The sequence below is a fragment of the Saccopteryx leptura genome, chromosome 5, assembly GCF_036850995.1.
Source record: "Saccopteryx leptura isolate mSacLep1 chromosome 5, mSacLep1_pri_phased_curated, whole genome shotgun sequence".
Classification (NCBI taxonomy): domain Eukaryota; kingdom Metazoa; phylum Chordata; class Mammalia; order Chiroptera; family Emballonuridae; genus Saccopteryx; species Saccopteryx leptura.
The window spans coordinates 57803397-57822060 of record NC_089507.1 but is presented as its reverse complement, the minus strand read 5'-3'; the positions used below and the strand labels follow the sequence as shown (position 1 = coordinate 57822060).

The window sequence follows — 18664 nt, the reverse complement described above, 5'->3', positions numbered from 1 at the left end:
TTCTCATGTTTATGAGAAACATGAGCCTGATGTGTCCTAGCAATTTCTTCAGTGTTTGGGCATATATTTGAAAGGCAAACTCTCATTTCCTTGTCAATACATTGAAGAATTCCTCTCTTTTTACTCTTAATTGTGTTGAGTGCAGAAAACCCCCACCATACATATCACCTTAACTTTACACCAAACAAAGGATAGAAGAAACTTGCCTCCAGTCTTTCTGGGGAACATGGGGGTAGTGTAAACAATCCAGCACCACAGCTTAACAGCCTTTTGCAACCTAATCAGGCAAGTGAGGTGGGTGGTTGGGCAGACTGTCAGCTTACAGCCAATTCCCCATACCTCTGTCTCCCAAAAATCGAAACTCCAAAAACCCTGTTGGTGTTTTGGTCCCCAACAGGCACATATTTCTCTAGAATACCATAGGATGCACCTGGAAAACTTCTAGGGTGCACCAGTTCACCCTGGTGCACACTTTGAGAACCACTGCCCCATTACATATGCTGCTGGCTTTCAATTCTTTTCAGATGCTGATTTGATGCTCCCTAAATTGATTTCCTTATTCAATGGTGGCATCCATTGTGACTAACACTCACTACAAAACCTCTGCTTCGGCCTGACCTGTGGTGGCGCAGTGGATCAAGCTTCGACCTGGAATGCTGAGGTCACCAGTTCAAAACCCTGGGCTTGCTTGGTCAAGGCACATATGGGAGTTGATGCTTCCTGCTCCTCCCCCCCTTCTCTCTCTCTCTCCTCTAAAATGAATAAATAAATAAATAATTTAAAAAAACAAAGACAAACAAAAAAACCTCTGCTTCACTATTAGCCTTAATTCTTGTGTCGAGGTCATTTCAATCCCTGCCACCTACAAGTATCCTTAAAGAACTTTAGACTGCTTAATGGTTAAACCCAAGAAACAAAAGTCCAGAGAGCAACTTTTATTTTTCTCTACCCCTCTTTGGCCTGCTTTTTGTGTTCTCATTTCCTTTCTCAGTATGAGCTTTTCCCTGATGACTGATAGCAGGAATGTCCACCCCATTCTGGGGAGGTCAAACCTTCACAAAAGGTCTTAATCTTACCCTGCAGGATAGTCATGCTGTCAGTACAGCATGAGGTGGAAGGATGCCTTATTACTCAATCTAGAGGAGGTCAGCACACTGACAGAACTGAGCACTGACAATCTAACAATGACAGAGGAGATAGGGTAGTGCTGTGTCATACTCCATTACAATAACAGATATTCAACACTATTCAAATCATTTTTAAAAGATTAAATATTCATTGTTTATTGTCAAATGAAACCCTTTGAAAAGTCATAAGGTACTAAATAAAACTCATCAGTTTCTTTTACATAATTTGAAATTGCTATCATTTTCCACTCTAAGGTTTCTTAGAGAAATCATTCCTTCATAAACTATTATTCATTGTTTGCTAATTTGCATTTAATGATATATAGTATCATGCTGATAAATTCCAAAATGGTGGAAAATTTTAACAAATACTAAAATATACATCTAAACAGTACAAAATAGTTTTTGAGGTTTTATAAATACTTCTTTGGCATTGTAGAAACATAAGAATCCAGATGAATGTGAATTTTTGTATGAATGTTTTGAGGTCATAGAGATACAAATACAGTATTAGAATTATTGTATTATTTGACTCTCATGTAAACAGTGATCACCAAGAATTTTGACAGTCTTAAACAGTCAACATTTTTTTTCGTATTTTTCTGAAGTTAAAAGCGGGAAGGCAATCAGACAGACTCCCGTGTGACCCCAACTGGGATCCACCCAGCATGCCCACCAGGAGGTGATGCTCTGCCCATCTGGGGCATTATTCTGTTGTAGCTGGAGCTGTTCTAGTACCTGAGGCAGAGGCCATGGAGCACCTGGGCCAGCTTTGCTCCAGTGGAGCCTTGGCTGCAGGAGGGGAAGAGAGAGACAGAGAGGAAGGAGAAGGGGAGGGTGGAGAAGCAGATGGGCGCTTCTCCTGTGTGCCCTGACCGGGAATCAAACCCGGAACTTCCACATTCCGGGCCGACACTCTATCACTGAGCCAACTGGCCAGGGCCAACAGTCAACATTTCATAGAAATAAGGGGCAGATATCTGATTAATTAATTTTAATCCAGATCACTGAAATTTCTAATACAGCATATTAAACCTCACTGAATTGGCACCTAATTGATGAGTAACTAGGCTCTCTTAATAGTAATTTCCTTTAGTCAAGGAATTCTGAGAGATGATTATCCTGCCATATTAATAGAGATTTGAATATACTCTGACCTGAAAGGAATTCATACATGGTATGACTGAGCTAGGAAGAACAAGCAACCTGTCTATAGGATTGTATTTTGGGGTCATGAATAATTTCATTGTTAGGAACTATTTTTGTTGTAATGAATACTAAATCCAAAACATTCAGTTTCTTCTGTTTATTTATTTCATATATCTTGACTTTACATGCTAAAGCCTATTAAAACTTAAAATCTATTTTGTTTTTCTGCTGCTTCAGTGCACATTTTAGTATGTGCTTTCCAAATAACAATAAAGCAAAATACATCAAAGAAAATAATACATAAAATCTGTAATTAAACATGAGATTTGTCAGAAAAGAAACTTACAAGGTGTGTTGATATTACTTATCAACATATTTTGTGAGAGGCAGTATTAGTAGTTTTTCTTGAGGCCATATTCCAGGGGTCGGGAACCTATGGCTTGTGAGCCAGATGTGGCTCTTTTGATGGCTGCATCTGGCTCGCAGACAAATCTTTAATTAAAAAAAATAATAACGTTAAAAATATAAAACATTCTCATGTATTACAATCCATTCATTTCCTACTGCTCATGTTCATGGTTGTGGGTGGCTGGAGCCAATCACAGCTGTCCTCTGGGACAACACCAAATTTTTATTGGATAATGCGTAATGTACACAGGTCATTGTGAGGTCAGGAAGTAAACTTCCCTCCTTTTAATCAAGTAGTCAGCTAGCTAATTGCAGAAACCCTTTCAACGAAGAAGATGGCTAAAAGAAAAAAAGATGAGGAGTATCGTACTTTTCAGCAGGAATGGACAGAGGAATTTGCCTTTGTGGAGAGAGCAGGTTCTGCAATGTGTCTAATATGCAATGATAAAATTGCATCGATGAAATGGTCAAATATAAAGCGGCACTTCAACACACGCCATACTACCTTTGCATCAAAATATTCAGCGGGGACAGTAGGAAGAAAGCATGTCAAGAGCTACTATGCAGAGTGCAAGCTAGTCAGCAGCAACTCCGTGTTTGGACCCAACAAGGTGACTGGAATTCGGCTAGCTTTGCTGGTGCTTTAACAATTGTGAGAAACGGAAAGCCATTCACAGATGGGGAGAATGCCAAAACATTCATGCTTGATGTTGCCAATGAACTTTTTGATGCCTTTTCGATAAAGACAAGATAATCAAACAAATAAAAGACATGCCTCTGTCAAGAACTGTTCACGATCGTACCATCATGATGGCAAATCAAATTGAGGCAACACAAGTGAAGGACATAAATGCAGCACCCTTCTTTTCTCTCACTTTGGATGAGTCATCAGACGTAAGCCATTTATCCCAGTTCAGCATGATTGCAAGATATGCTGTCAGTGAGACACTACATGAGGAAAGTCTTACTGTTTTGCCTATGAAAGAGACAACAAGATGGGAGGATTTATTCAAGTCTTTCACTGAGTTCGCTAAAAAAAAAAATCTACTGATAGATAAACTTATTTTGGTGTGTACTGATGGTGCTCTGTGCATGGTGGGGAAAAACAGAGGATTCGTATTGTTTCTTTGTGAACATGAAATGAGACCCATCCTAAGTTTTCACTGCATCCTACATCAGGAGGAGCTTTGTGCTCAGATGTGTGGCGAGCAGCTTGGGGAGGTGATGTCGCTGGTCATTCGGGTAGTCCACTTTATTGTTGCCCAAGCTTTAAATGATCACCAGTTTAAAACACTGCTGGATGAAGTTGGGAATAATTATCCTGGTCTGCTTCTGCACAGCAATGTGCGTTGGTTGTCAGGAGGGAAGGTGCTCAGCCGTTTCACAGCTTGTCTGAGCGAAATCCGGACTTGCACGACAGCAAGCAGAGTTGGTGAGCAAACACAAGTGGGGAGAAATGAAAAAACTTCAACCTGCAGACCAGCTGATTGTCAAAACTTGGAACGCGCTTCCCGTCACATACCGCACACTGTCGCATATGAGTATTGCTCTACTGACAATGTTTGGCTCTACGTATGCATGTGAGCAGTCTTTCTCACATCTAAAGAACATTAAGACCAACCTACGATCACGTTTAATGGATGGAAATCTCAATGCCTGCATGAAGCTTAACCTCACCATGTATTAACCAGACTACAAAGCCATCAGCAAAACCATGCAGCACCAGAGGTCACATTAATAATGGTAAGAAGTACTTAATTCATCACTGGTTAGCAACAACATAACAACGTTATTAAAATGAATTCAGAGACTTATTGTACTTTAAAAGTGTTGGTCTTACATAAAATGTACACATTTACTTGTATTTAGTGTAATTAGCCATACATATTGTATGGCTCTCACGGAATTACATTTTAAAATATGTGGCGTTCATGGCTTTCTCAGCCAAAAAGGTTCCCGACCCCTGCCTTACTCCTTCAGAAAAAAGTATTCATTATTTTTTTAAAAGTGGTGACACGACAGGTCTGAACAAAACTTTTCCGACTAGAATGCAGAAATTGTGAGAAAGCTTTTTTAGGAGGGCAGTGTTTCTCTTCAGATTAATGAAAGTATTTTCATGTTGATAAAAATGGACACTGTTTTGAAGAAAACTTTAGACACAGCTTTTGTAGCTTACAAAAGTGTTTTGCTGTAATACCTTTTCCTATTCTTCTCTTTTCATTTTAGGAGAGCCTCCAGAGCTCCCCCTTGCGAATTCGGACCAGTAGAAGCTGTCAGTATTGGCTCTGTAGATTTGGCTTTACTCTTAACTTTCGCTTTTTGACAACAAAAATATCTCATGACCTTAGTTATAAGTTGATTTTTCCTACTCTAAAAACATTTGGGGCTGAATTTCATACTCAAAATGTGAAGATTCGGTAGCACTGGGTGGAGCCATATCCTGTGCTGGAAGAGTCCGTGCAAACTTTTTGCGTCGTCCTGCCGATGCACCCCGTGCTGGTCTGCAGCACCCCGCACCCTACTTATCCCAGTTCTGGGTCTTTTTGAGCACAGAAAACAAACGCTCCAATTAAGCACAATTGGTAATCTCTCTAAAATCACTGTAAGGTTAGAATGAGATCCCAGTACTTGTTTGTCCAGTGATCCAAAACAAAATGATTCATAGATGGTGAAAAGGAAAACCAGGGCTGCTATTTAAAAAGAAAAAAAAACAAACACCTCAAATACATCTCAGATGCCAGTATTTATTCTGGACATTTTCAAAGGCTTTTTTAATGGTGTTTTTATAGCTGTTTGTATCAGCTCAGCTGCTACTTGAGTGGTTTTCCCTTTCACTCTCCATTTATCTTTTCGATTAATTGATTGATTGATTGATTGATTTAAATACTTTTACTCTAAAAAGTGAAAGGTAAAAGCAGAGCGATAGCAGCTGAGTCAGTACTGACAACGACAAAACAAATGTTCCCGCAGGGGTCTGGAGGGACTTCTGTCACTTACATGTACATGGAAAGATAAGACGTGGCTTTTTTTTAAATTTCCTTTTCAAAATTTTGGTCTCATAGATTTTTACCATCAAGTTTGATGTTATGAAATAGTCATCTAGAATTTTTTAAAAATCAAAACAGACATAAAATAGCAATCTTAATTTAATCTTTTAAAGCACATATACACTCAGTTCAAAGACAGAAATGGTTCTATGCTAGGCTAGCTAGGAGTAGAAAATGTTTTAGTCATATGAATAACTTTTCAAATCAAAAGTGTTCTTATTAAATTCAAAGCCCAAAATATAGTTTCTTTAATCATATTTTGTTTCCAAGAATAGAGGGGAAAATATAAAATTTCAGCTTTATCAATAAAGAAGAAGCAGAATTGAAAGGAGTTGAATAGATCATTATGAATATTTTTTTCAAATTATAAATGAACAAAACTGAGACTCACAGAGAGATTATGTGACAGACCTGGGTCAGAACTTGAGATGTTTGACTCTCAGCTTGATCGTATTGCCTCTCTGATCACATTTGTTTACCCAAAGTAAAAGTTAGTGGTTTTTTTCTAAGTATTCCTAATGTTTTTACTAAGTGTGTGCTGACTTAGTCTTTCCCAATAATAGAGCTAAAGGGACGATAGAAATTGATATTATTCATTCATTTTCCTTAGGAAGCTATTTGTGCTATAGAGGTTGAGTTGTGGTGGGGCTTTTTTCTATATATGTCCCCTGAGGGGCACAGTGAAAATAGTTTGTCAGATTATTAGTCTATGAACACATTTCTACCAGTAACCTAATGTTTTATGTATATCTAATTCTTGTGAAATACTTTCTTACAGATAACATACAATCAAAGTAAAGACAAAGTCAGTTTTAAAATAAATCCAATGTAAATATTAAAATTTATATCCCATTTCCTGTAGGCTGTGATACTACCCTGTAGGTAAATGTGAAACTGTTTGATAATCCTATGTTAGTACTTTCTTAAGTCATATAGGTATGTGTAGATAAAAAGATATATACAACTTCTATGTATTCATATTTACTTATCAAAAACAGTTGCATTGTGTGTATGTATAATAGGATTAATAAATATCTGTAAAATTAATAAATTAAGATCTTAAATGAACCTATCTAGGTAAAAATAGTCATCAAAAAATGTTAGTCTTGCTCATATATTCTTTAAGAAAGTTTAATCACAATTCATCATCCAAACCAGTCAATAAATTTTATTCTTGATATAGTTTTGGAAGCCTGTTGCAGAGATACCTTAGAAGTAAGAAAAGATATGTAGCATTAGAACAGACATAGAAAGATATCTTATTACTGAAAAGTAGATGATGAAATAGTATTATAGGTATCACATTAAAGATCAGGTAATATTACATAACACTAAGTAGCAACATGTTCTTATTAGTTTAATATATCAATATCTAAATTTTGAATTTCTGTGGCTCAGGTAAAATCTAAACCCAGTCTCCGTCCTCTGAGACCTTGAGCTCTTAGCCTGCTCTGCACCTGCAGGGCAAGAGCCGTAGGAATGCTACTAACAGCAATGGCCCTTCCGGCAGGTCATTGAAATGCAGAGCCACACAGGTCAAATAGCTGCCCTGTCTATGAAGAAAAATACACCTGTAACAACCCTTTAAAACTGATGCTTGACCCATTTTCTAAAGAAAACAAGGATTGGGATATATAATATGTATATAAATATATTAATATATTTATATAATATATAGTCACCCTTTCAAAATAGTGACTATGTAATAATAACAATAACTAAAAACTTGTGGCCATTTATTCTTTTATAGTCAAAACCTTTTGTTATTGATACTCTGATATTTTGAAACAAAACAGTTCTAAGTATAATGCATTTCATTTGTGTAGGTGCTGTAGAATGTACTTGTGCCACATCAAGCTTCCTTAAATATCAAATTATAGAACATATATTCAGAGAAGCTAAATCTTGAATATTTTATTTGGCTAATTTTATATGTGTGAATTCTACATATATCTTAAGCTGAGAAAACTTTGCAAAAACACATCACAATAAAGTTTTGTTTTTGCCCCTAGATAATATTTATTTTCCAAAGACAATATTTATTTTATATTACCCACTGACACAGTCAGGCTATGTGATTTGTGCTTCCGTTTTAGATAGAAGAGCTGGAGAAGGAGTTAGTCCTTGCCAACTCAGAGCTGACTGAGGCACGGACAGAACGAGACCAGTTCAGCCAGGAATCTGGAAATTTGGACGATCAACTTCAAAAGCTCTTGGTGAGATTATGTTCTAAAATCTGAATGACTATAATTCTGAAAACTTTTTCACCAGAATATTTCACAAGGCTATTTTCATTTATAAAATTAAAAAATTTTCAAAATATTTTGTATATACATACACGATAGAATGTCTTAGACATTATTCAAGCTTTACATATAAAACATAATATTCCATACTTTACCTATTTCTTTCCTTACGTAGAACTGTTATGGCTTAAAACTTAGGTGAAGCTGATCTTCAAAGGGCCATAGTCTTTCAACTAGTTACTGTATTCTGCAAAATTGAAGTAGTGTCAAGTGTTCATTTCAAAGCAAAACAACATTTCAAACACATACAAATTATGTACATAGAAAACTAGAATGGAAATTCAGGTTAAATATTTTTAAAAATGGAAAGAAAGAAAATGGAATCTGATCACTGTGAACCAGCCCCTGCACTCTGTTAGAGGTGCTGCAGGCTGAGAAATTTAGAGAAAGGAAATGATGGCGCTCCTTTGTGCGGTACTGGCAGTGCAGTAGAGTACATCTCCCTCTCACCAGCAACCCCTCCTGGGGCACGCTGGGCTCTGCTGGGAGCGCCACTTGTCATAGGCCGACAGGGGCATGGGCAGTTTGGCCAAAGATGGAGCCGGCACTGTGTGTGAAGCTCCAGACCTGGGGCGAGCCTTTCTCCTCTTTCCTGCCTATTGTGTGTTTCCCAGTGTCCTCATATCTGATTTCAAACAAATGAAAATTAAATGTCTGAAAGATCCTAAGATCCATCTCCTCCTTTCGTTTTTACCAGCTCTGCCCTTGTCATCCAAACGCCCCCCATTACATCTGGAGCATGGTGCTCCCTTCCTCGGTTCCTCAGGCCACTTTCTCCCCTCCTAAGTCCAGCCTGGAAGCGCTGCCACAGTCATCCTTCTAAAATACAGCCCCAATTGTGTCAGCCTTCAGCTCAAAAATTACTTTCCCCATAAGGTCTGACTCCCTGCCTTCGAGACTGTTCATGGCCTGGCCCCAGTTAACCTTTCCCGCCTTTCTCTACATACACCCAGTGTTCCCAGTAAACCACACACGTGCCTTGCCAGTCCCTTCTTCTAATCTCCTCATCTCCAAACTGTTTCCGAGGTCCAACTCAAATCCCTTCCCAGAGAATTTTGATCTCCATAGTGGGTTCTCTCTGCTAGTCCCTAGCTCTGTCCTAATGAAAAGCCACTTCCAGTTATTTGTGTTTGTCCCCTTTTTCTCTTTGGGTAATAAGTTCTTTAAGGTCTATGAAACTTTGTGTCTCCTGCTCTATTGAGTTTTTGATAACGGTGGATACACACTACATTATGTATTTTTTTTTTAGTAATTAAAGAGGGAGGTAATTCTATTCACAGCCCAACTGCTCCTCCCATCCCAGGACCAAGCATTATTCTGCATATCCAAATCAGCACATAAATTACTATTGCTATTCCTTCAACATTTTGAGCATTTCTTTATCACAAGAGTGCACTTGATATGAAACATAATACCTTTGTTGAAAAATTCAAAACGTAAAAACAGATGACTTTAAGAATCTACTGTATTTTCCTTTTCGTTATCTATTATTTGGGGTCCAGTTCATTGAGATTGACTTGTAAAGCTAAAAATTACAAGTAAGCAAAATGTTAACATTTTTTTTCTAGAACATGTTCTTAATCAAGCCATTAAAAAGTAATCGAATCCCAAACCAAAGTCTTCTCAAATCACGTACAGACTTCAAAGGTGACGTAAGGAACATAGAGTCTTCTTTGAATGATTTAATACTAAGGGGGGAAACATACCTCACTTGCCGTAGGCTGATCTGCATAAGAGAGAGAAGGAGCTGAGTCTGGAGAAGGAGCAGAATAAGCGGCTGTGGGACCGGGACACCGGCAATAGCATCACCATCGACCACCTGCGCCGCGAGCTGGACGACCGGAACATGGAGCTGCAGCGCCTGGAAGCCCTGCTCAAGGCCATGAAGAGCGAGTGTCAGGGCCAGATGGAGCGGCAGGTGGGGCGGGGCCTGGACGGCTTCCCCATGGGGTCTGGGGGGGGGGGGTTGGTTATGTCTTATTGGTAGAGCGTTTAAAAAATAAATAGATGAAAATATGTATGGGCCTAAAATAGCTCTAACGTCGAGCTGTAGCTTCTATGAGAAAGTTGTAAAAACCTATTATTTTAATATTTTTGACTACTTACTAAATTAAAAATGTTGAGCTTTTTCTCATTTTTGTATATTGTTCAGTAATGAAACTCCCATTCAGTTGCCTTTTTATTTTTACCTAGAAATTGGTACCCTAATAATTGCTTATTTCAGAAGAGCATCAAACCATAGGGGGATCTTAGGAACAGCAGGGTTGAAGGTTTCCAAGAGCTGTTTCTTTGATTTTGTTTTTATTTTTCCCCAAACAGGATTGAGACTGATCTGTACACAGGAAGGGTGCACTTCCTTCAGTGCCCCAGCAGGGAAATGTGGAATATGCTATTACAGCAGTGCACCTTCCACACTGGAGGGACATGGTTCCATTGCCACTTGCTGCCACGGAGATGTAAATAACATCCCACAAAACATTAACTACCCAAGGGTGAAAGCAAACCAAAGGGACCAGTCTTGGCTTAGACCCAAACAAAGCCTATTTTCCTATTCTCTGGCCCAACATGCAGAGGAAGAAAGTTGAAAGAAGTCATTGTAGTTTAGAATCTTACTGTTTTCCTACTGAGGACCAGAGAATGTGAATGTACATTGAATAAAAACCATTCCTTACATTTCCCTAATAGGTAGAATTAAGGAGCAGATTGAAGGGAAATGGGTGGTTATCTACAATCCTTCCACTCTTCCCCCTAATGCCAGTGTTATCTTAATTTAAATTGGTACAGAAAACATCCTCAGAGGAATCTTCCTATAAGGTCCCCATACTAGAAAACAATTTTGGAAGAGCATTATATTAATTAAGGCCTCTTCACGTGGGCCTAATTAATTAACGCATGATCTATATGGAGTTCTGACAGCAAAACAATTTGAGTCAGTCTAAGTTGATATTATCTGAATGATTTCATATTAATTTGTTTTTATTAATTTTGAGAGAGAGAAAAACATCGATTTGTCATTCCACTCATTTATGCACTCATTGGTTGATTCTTGTATGTGCCCTGACCAGGGACCGGATCTGCAACCCTGGCATGTCTGCATGTGATTTCATGTTTTTGAGCTAACCTGTTATATCTCTTGAGGTTGCCTCTACCTGTTTGCCCAAATCCATGAAATTGTTTTTTCTTTAACAATCAGATGGCAGCAATTCAGGGAAAAAATGAAAGTCTAGAAAAAGTGTCCTCCTTGACTGCTCAGCTCGAATCCACCAAAGAGATGCTCCGCAAAGTCGTAGAAGAGTTGACAGCCAAGAAAATGACCCTGGAGAGCTCCGAGCGGACTGTGTCGGACTTGACAGCTTCCCTCCAGGAGAAAGAGAGAGCCATCGAGGCCACCAACGCAGAGATCACCAAGCTCCGCTCCCGGGTAGACTTGAAACTGCAGGAGCTGCAGCACCTGAAAAACGAAGGGGATCACCTCCGGAACGTGCAGACAGAGTGCGAGGCGCTCAGGCTACAGATGGCCGAAAGGGACAGGGTGATCGAGATTCTGCGACAGCAGATCGAGAACATGACGCAGTTGGTGGGCCAGCATGGACGAACAGCCGGTGCTATTCAAGTAGAGAAAGCTCAGCTTGAGAAAGAGATTAATGATAGGAGGCTGGAGCTACAGGAAGTTAAGGTCTGTACAAGGTTGAATGTGTGTGGTTTTGTTTCTGAAAAGTTTTCTCCATTAATAAGTATGACCTGGCCTGACCTGTGGTGGCGCAGTGGATAAAGCGTCGACCTGGAAATGCTGAGGTCGCCGGTTCAAAACCCTGGGCTTGCCTGGTCAAGGCACATATGGGAGTTGATGCTTCCAGCTCCTCCCCCCTTCTCTCTCTCTGTCTCTCCTCTCTCTCTCTGTCTCTCCCTCTCCTCTCTAAAAAAATGAATAAATAAATTAAAAAAAAATAAGTATGACCTACAGAGTGAGCCTCAAAATAAATAACTTACTTAACTGAGTATCTACAAAGAGGCCTTTGATATAAACCCTCTAGTTAGAGAGAGAGAAAGAAAAATAAGTATGACCTAATTTACTGAAAAGGGGTTGTGTAAAGATGGTCTGTGGACACTCTGAAATTGTTTGAAGGTATTTGGGTGTATGTGCATATGTATGTTTTTTGTGAGAAAGTATTCATACTTTCATCAGATTTCAAAAGGAGTGGCCCAACAATGTCTCATAACTACCTGTACAAAAGAGAAAACAATCAGAAGATGCGCAGCTTCTTCCTGAAGCCTTTTCTGACCCCACAGATGGAAGGTTTTTCTCCCTCTTCAGACAGACCTAAATTTGCACCACATCTCTCACCACTCAGTCAGTGAAAAACACTGGACTGTTTGCTGAATCTTGGCTTCTATACTGTAAAACAAAAGGAAACCAAAAACCAAAACAAAATAACAACAAAAATTTGAACAGCCTTACTGGATTACCTGAGGCTTAGATGAGAAATTTTATATCAAGCACTTAGTTCCTAGCCTATAGACGATGTTTAGAAAATATTAACTCCCTTCCCCATTCCATTCTCCGCCTAAATCTCATCTCACTAGATCACATTCTATATTGCACTGTGTGTGTATTTAAATAGTCGTGTGTCCTCTTCCCCTTAAGACCGCAGACTTCTTCAAGCAGGGGATGCATCTTATTCATCCTTGTACCCCTGTCCCATGTCTGTGCCTTTTGCCCAGCAGATGCTCAGGAAATAGTCATCAGCATTTAAAACTACTGAGTGAATTTTTTAAACATTTGGTTTCCTAAGCTTTATGTTACCTGTATCTCTGCCTTGGTAGCTAATAATACACAAATCACACATTTTTTTTCCAGTTACTGACATGTGATTGACACTGCATAAGTTTAAGTCTACAGCCTAATGATTTGATTTACATATATTGTGCAGTGATTACCACAATAAGTTTAGTTAATATTTATCATCTCATATAGATACCAAAAAAAAAAGAAAGAAAACAATGTTTTTCTCCCTGTGCTGAGAACTTGTAGGTTCTACTCTCAGGCACTCTTCAGTATAGTATACAGCAGTGTTAACGACAGTCATCGTGGTGTTCATTACATTCCTGGTACTTGTTTAGCTTGTGACTAGAAGTTTGTATTGTACCTTTGGACCACCTTCACCCAATTCCCCCCATCCCTTGCCTCTGATAACCATAGCTCTTACATAAACTTTGGACGCCTGAGTTTCCTTATTCTAAAAATAGGACCAACTATAGATTATTACCTATTATCTTATGGAGATGTACAAGTTAATTGCATTAAAAAAACTAGAATTTTCTAGTGTTAAAGTTTTGCTTAATTATATTGTTAGAATTTTTTTAATGGCCAAACTCACCAGGAAAGAGACTTTGAAAGGCATCTTAATGGCCAACACTTATAATAAAATTTTAGAATAGGTTTGTAGAACATATTAGAGGAGAGAAGATGATTGTTCCACCTTCTTACTAAAGAAAAGAGAAGGAGGCCTAGCGTGCGGAGGACCCGGGTTCGATTCCCGGCCAGGGCACATAGGAGAAGCGCCCATTTGCTTCTCCACCCCTCCGCCGCGCTTTCCTCTCTGTCTCTCTCTTCCCCTCCCGCAGCCAAGGCTCCATTGGAGCAAAGATGGCCCGGGCGCTGGGCATGGCTCTGTGGCCTCTGCCTCAGGCGCTAGAGTGGCTCTGGTCGCAATATGGCGACGCCCAGGATGGGCAGAGCATCGCCCCCTGGGGTGCAGACCACCGCCCCTGGTGGGCGTGCCGGGTGGATCCCGGTCGGGCGCATGCGGGAGTCTGTCTGACTGTCTATCCCCGTTTCCAGCTTCAGAAAAATGAAAAAAAATAATAATAATAAAAAAAAAAAAAAAAAAGAAAAGAGAAGGATTTCTAGTATTGTTAATAGTACAAACAAATGGAAGACCCTATTGAGTTTTTTAATTAAATTTATTGGAGTGACGCTGATTAACATAATTGTACAGGTTTCAGGTGTCCAATTCTACAGCACACGTCTGTGCACCCTATTGTGTGTTCACCCCTTCAAGTCTGGTCTTCGTCCATCACCCCTGATCTCCCTTGTACTCTCCTCTCCCCCTCCTGTTGGCAGTCACCACAATGTTGTCCGTGTCCATGAGATTTTTGGGTTTTTTTTTGTCCTTTTTTGCTCTATCTTTTGAGTCTTATACTCTCAAAAATAAATCAGTTTAATCACAAAAACCTTATGAGATGGGTACATTATTATCCCATTTTGCAGAGGAAGAAACCGGGACATGGAGACATTAAATAACTTGCCTGTGAGCAACCCTACCTTGGGATTCGATCCCAGGTGGTGTGGGAGTGACTGTCACAGGCACATCTCAGAGATATTATGGGTTTGGTTCCAGGCCACCACAGTGAAGTATCACAACGAAGCAAGTTGTAATATTTTTGCTGATGGAAAGGCTTGTCTTCAGTTTATAAAAAACACAACATCTATGAAGTACAACATAACAAAGGGCAATAAAATGAGGTATGCCTAATTATATTTAAGACCAACAGGTCTTGATTTGAGGGAACGATCTCAGGACCAAAAAAGTAAATTAAAAAAATTAAGTGTAATCACAGAAACACACACACACACACACACACACACACACACACACTTTTATATCTATACCTATATTAATATTTGAAGAAATATACACTACACAGTAGAAATTCATTTTGATAAAAAGGTTTTTTCAAACAGCATTTCAGAGCATCTAGGCTGGCTCTGTCTGCTTGAAATATAATGTGAACCACATATTTTTAAAATTTCTAGTGGACACAAAAAAATTGGTGAAATTAGTAACATTTTTAACTCAGCATATCAAAAATATAATGGTTTTATATTGCAATCAGTATATTATTTCCATGATTAAAATGGAGATATTTTACATTTTAAAAAATATAAAGCCTTTCTCTGCCTCCAAGGAATAATGAGAACTGAGGAACAAAATTGAGACAGAGGAGGGATCAAAGGGACCAGAGGAAAAGAGGACAGAGGGAAAGGGGATGATAGGATGGGATAAACCTGAAGGGAAGGGGGAGGGTGCTGTTGGGAGGGGGGCAGGGGAGATGTTGAGGGGAATAGGGGGGAGGGGGGATGCATTCGGGGTGACCCTAGAATCTATGTAAACAAAATTAATTAAATTTAAAAAAAATTTTCATAAAAAAAATATATAATAAAAATATAAAGCCTTTGAAATATGGTGTATTTTACATTTATAAAACACCTCTGCTTAGATTGGCCAAATTTCAAGTACACAATAGTCACATATGGCTAGTGGCACAAGCATATGCAGAATAGACATCTAAGGTTAAATGAAAGGTAAAATATGGCCTTTGTTTTCCCACTTACTCTATTGACGCTTTATATGTAGATAGATGATAGATAGATAGATAGATAGATAGATAGATAGATAGGATATTAAGACAATGTTATAACTATATATGCATATAATTTTTATTTCTTACTCCACTCATTGTAATTATCACTATACTTAGATTTTAAAAGATAAAAAAGATGCAAAGATCCGAGAGCTCGAGGCCAGAGTGAGTGACCTGGAGCTGGAGAAGGTGAAGCTGGTGAACGCAGGCTCTGAGCGGCTCCGTGCAGTGAAGGACATCAAACAAGAGAGAGACCAATTACTGAATGAGGTGAAAACTATTAGGACCCAGTTCAACAGTCTTACAGGTATGTTACTTCAGTTCAAATTCTGCTAAAAAAAAAAATAGCTCTATCAGTGAAGTTCGATGTGGCTACTAGGACTATTGCAGAAGAATAGTTCTTTATCACACATCACAAATATGGATTGAATATGCTGCAGTGGAGGTCCTTCAGGGCCTGAAATCCTGAAGAGCTTTCAGATCTTTTCCTTATTAACTGTTCATTTTAGTCAGCCCTCAGTGTCCATGAAATTCTTCATTGAGTTTCCAAGAGAAGAGTGAGGGAAATGGAAACCTTGAGTCCACTGAGTAAAACACCTGATCAGAGGTTTAACATTGAAGCAACATGTGTGAACAGACTTAGGCAAATTTCTTGAAAGGAAAAATCCAAGGCCTTTAAATTTAAAAATGAAACACTTCTTGGTCACATAATGGTGTAGGCATTATTTGCTTCCCATACTCTCTCTCTCTCTCTCTCTCTCTCTCTCTCTCTCTCAATTGTTCCTGAGCATTTACTAAGCCAGATACTAGGATAAGCCCTAGAAACACAACAGTGAGGCTCCCAGCTAGTTGGTAGCCAGACTACACAGAATGGGTTGCAGTACAGTGAGTGAGGCTCAGTGGATGTTCGCTAAGTGCAGATGGAGGAGACGGTAGAGAATCAGCCTCCTACAGGAGCTGTCATCAGTACTAGGTTTGAAGGGGAAAAGGGAATTTGGCAGATGAAAGAGAGGTGGAAGGGCAATCCAGGCAGAAAGAACACAATGGGCAAAACCATGAAGGCATGAAATAACATAATGTGACTTCAGAAGTATTTGTTGGAGTAAAATGTGAAAATGAGGCAGAATAGATAGGCAGAGCCAGACAATGTGGAGCCAACAACAGATACTAAGTAAGAGATTGTTGTCATCAAATTTACCTTTTAGAAGAACAGTGTCTCCGAGTAAATAGAGAAAGGCAAGACCAAGGGGACAGAGGTGAACCAGTTAGAGAGGATTTTGCAGGGTGTCAGGGAAGTATGATGAGAACTTGAACTAATGCAGTGGCAGTAAGAATAAGAGGAGAATGAAGAATTCAGAATATTTTTGGAGATTGAGTCAACAGTACTTAATGATTGGAGTGGTCAGGGGGCCATTCAGGTTTTAAGTGTGAATTACTGGGAAAGCAATGATCCAACAGCTGAGAGAGGGAAACTGGAAGGAGAGGCAAGTTTGATGGGAAAGTGAGATGCCGTTAGTATGAGACAGTTGGTTTGAGTGACACCAGAGCATCCACATAGAAATGGCTGGATAGACAGAGATCTCAACAAAGAGGTCTTAGCTCTGTCTGTTCACTGTATATGTAAATCTATCATCTATAAATATATTAATATAAATAGATAGTTGAGTGTGTGTATATTCTTGTGTTTGAATGATGAATACATGCCAGGTATCTTGATAGTTACTGGAGATAAAAAATCAGATAACACATGTGACAGCCTCAGGTTACTTACTGTTTCATGGAGATCTATCTCATACAGAAGGTGGTTAAATCTATTTTAGTGGATATGATAATCCATGAAAAAGGTTTAAATGAAATAGATATGAGTCAATTGCACAGGCTGAGAAAAGCAGTGAATAGTAAGTGGGTAAAATCCACCTATGCAGATTTTAAAAAGAAACAGATCCCTGGAAATGTGTATGTAGGGACATCTTATTTCTGTAACAAATGACAATGTAACTAATGAAGACTAGGTGAAGTCTCTTCCAGCTCTAAAATTCTGTGATCATTAATTACAAATAAAATATACTTCATAACAATGAAATAGAAAAAAGTAACAATCTATTATTGATTATCATGTTGTACAGAAGACTATGAAGTCTTAAAAAGGAATTCTCGAAACAAAAGTGAAGAAATGGAAACTACCACAAATAAGCTGAAAATGCAATTGAAGTCTGCACAATCTGAACTCGAACAAACAAGAAATACATTAAAGTCCATGGAAGGATCTGATGGTCATGGTATGCTTTAATAGATTTTCTCTTGTTTTTAATTCCATCGATCTAGATTTATTAAAAACACAAACCTGGATACCTTGCCTGCCATCTCTTCACGGTGCCACGTGACACAAGAGATATCAATGACAGGTGTTATATAACAGTAGTTCTACTCATTTGTTTTGGGAGGTGATTGCCATGTGCTTAATTTAATCCCTCAAGTACCTGAATCTTTCTTTCCCTGTAGTTATTTCAATAATTTCTAACAGACTTTTATATCGGTAAATGCCAATTAATTATTTTTAAGGATATATTGATATAAATATGTGGGTCAAATAAGTTTGTAAATATGATGTATATGTTTGCTCGCTTATAGTTTGCATTGGGTGTGGGGGACAGGCTGTAAGCAGGCAGGGTCATTATAGCCTAAGGCTTAGTTTTAAGACTAAGCTTTTCCCCACACCCTTGACTGTTGCATGATGGGGGGTGGTACACTCTCATGAGGAATCCCATTATGCCTCAAATAAATGACTTTGTATCAGAGACTTCCTTGTTTGTATGTTGGATTAAAGGTTTTGATTTCTACACTATAAAATGGGGCAGAGGAGCCCATGCAGGAGGAGAGCAGAGAAAGGTCACGTGGAGGAGAGGAGAAGCAGCCAAGATGGCAGAGTGCTGAAGGAGAAGCCAGTTTGTACAGAGAGAAGGAGATGGGAAACAGAGGTGAATAAGGCTGGTGAGCTAGAAACCTTTGATTCTAGGAAACTCGGATAAGTCAGTGGCTTTGGGAGCCCTGAATGGAAAGGAAAGTGTTTTCCCACTGTGTGTATTTCTTACCCTCTGGGTGCAAGCTAGGATTAAAGCTAATGGCCCACCAGTTCTTGGCTCTGTTGTTTCATTATCATCTGTTCGAATCAAATGTGAACCTGGATTGGCCAGGCGGCTGT

The 18664-nt window shown here is 39.0% G+C and overlaps 1 protein-coding gene across 2 annotated transcripts in view; it reads left to right on the top strand.

Moving 5' to 3' along the window:
* Nucleotides 1-18664, top strand: part of CCDC158 (coiled-coil domain containing 158) — a 75896-nt gene that overhangs the window by 16704 nt on the left and 40528 nt on the right. For both annotated transcript variants that reach the window (XM_066385324.1, XM_066385323.1), the window contains exons 8-12: nt 7828-7947; nt 9758-9955; nt 11231-11713; nt 15580-15769; nt 17589-17741. In XM_066385324.1, the coding sequence (XP_066241421.1) occupies nt 7828-7947; nt 9758-9955; nt 11231-11713; nt 15580-15769; nt 17589-17741 (1144 nt within the window). The remainder of the gene's footprint in view (nt 1-7827; nt 7948-9757; nt 9956-11230; nt 11714-15579; nt 15770-17588; nt 17742-18664) is intronic.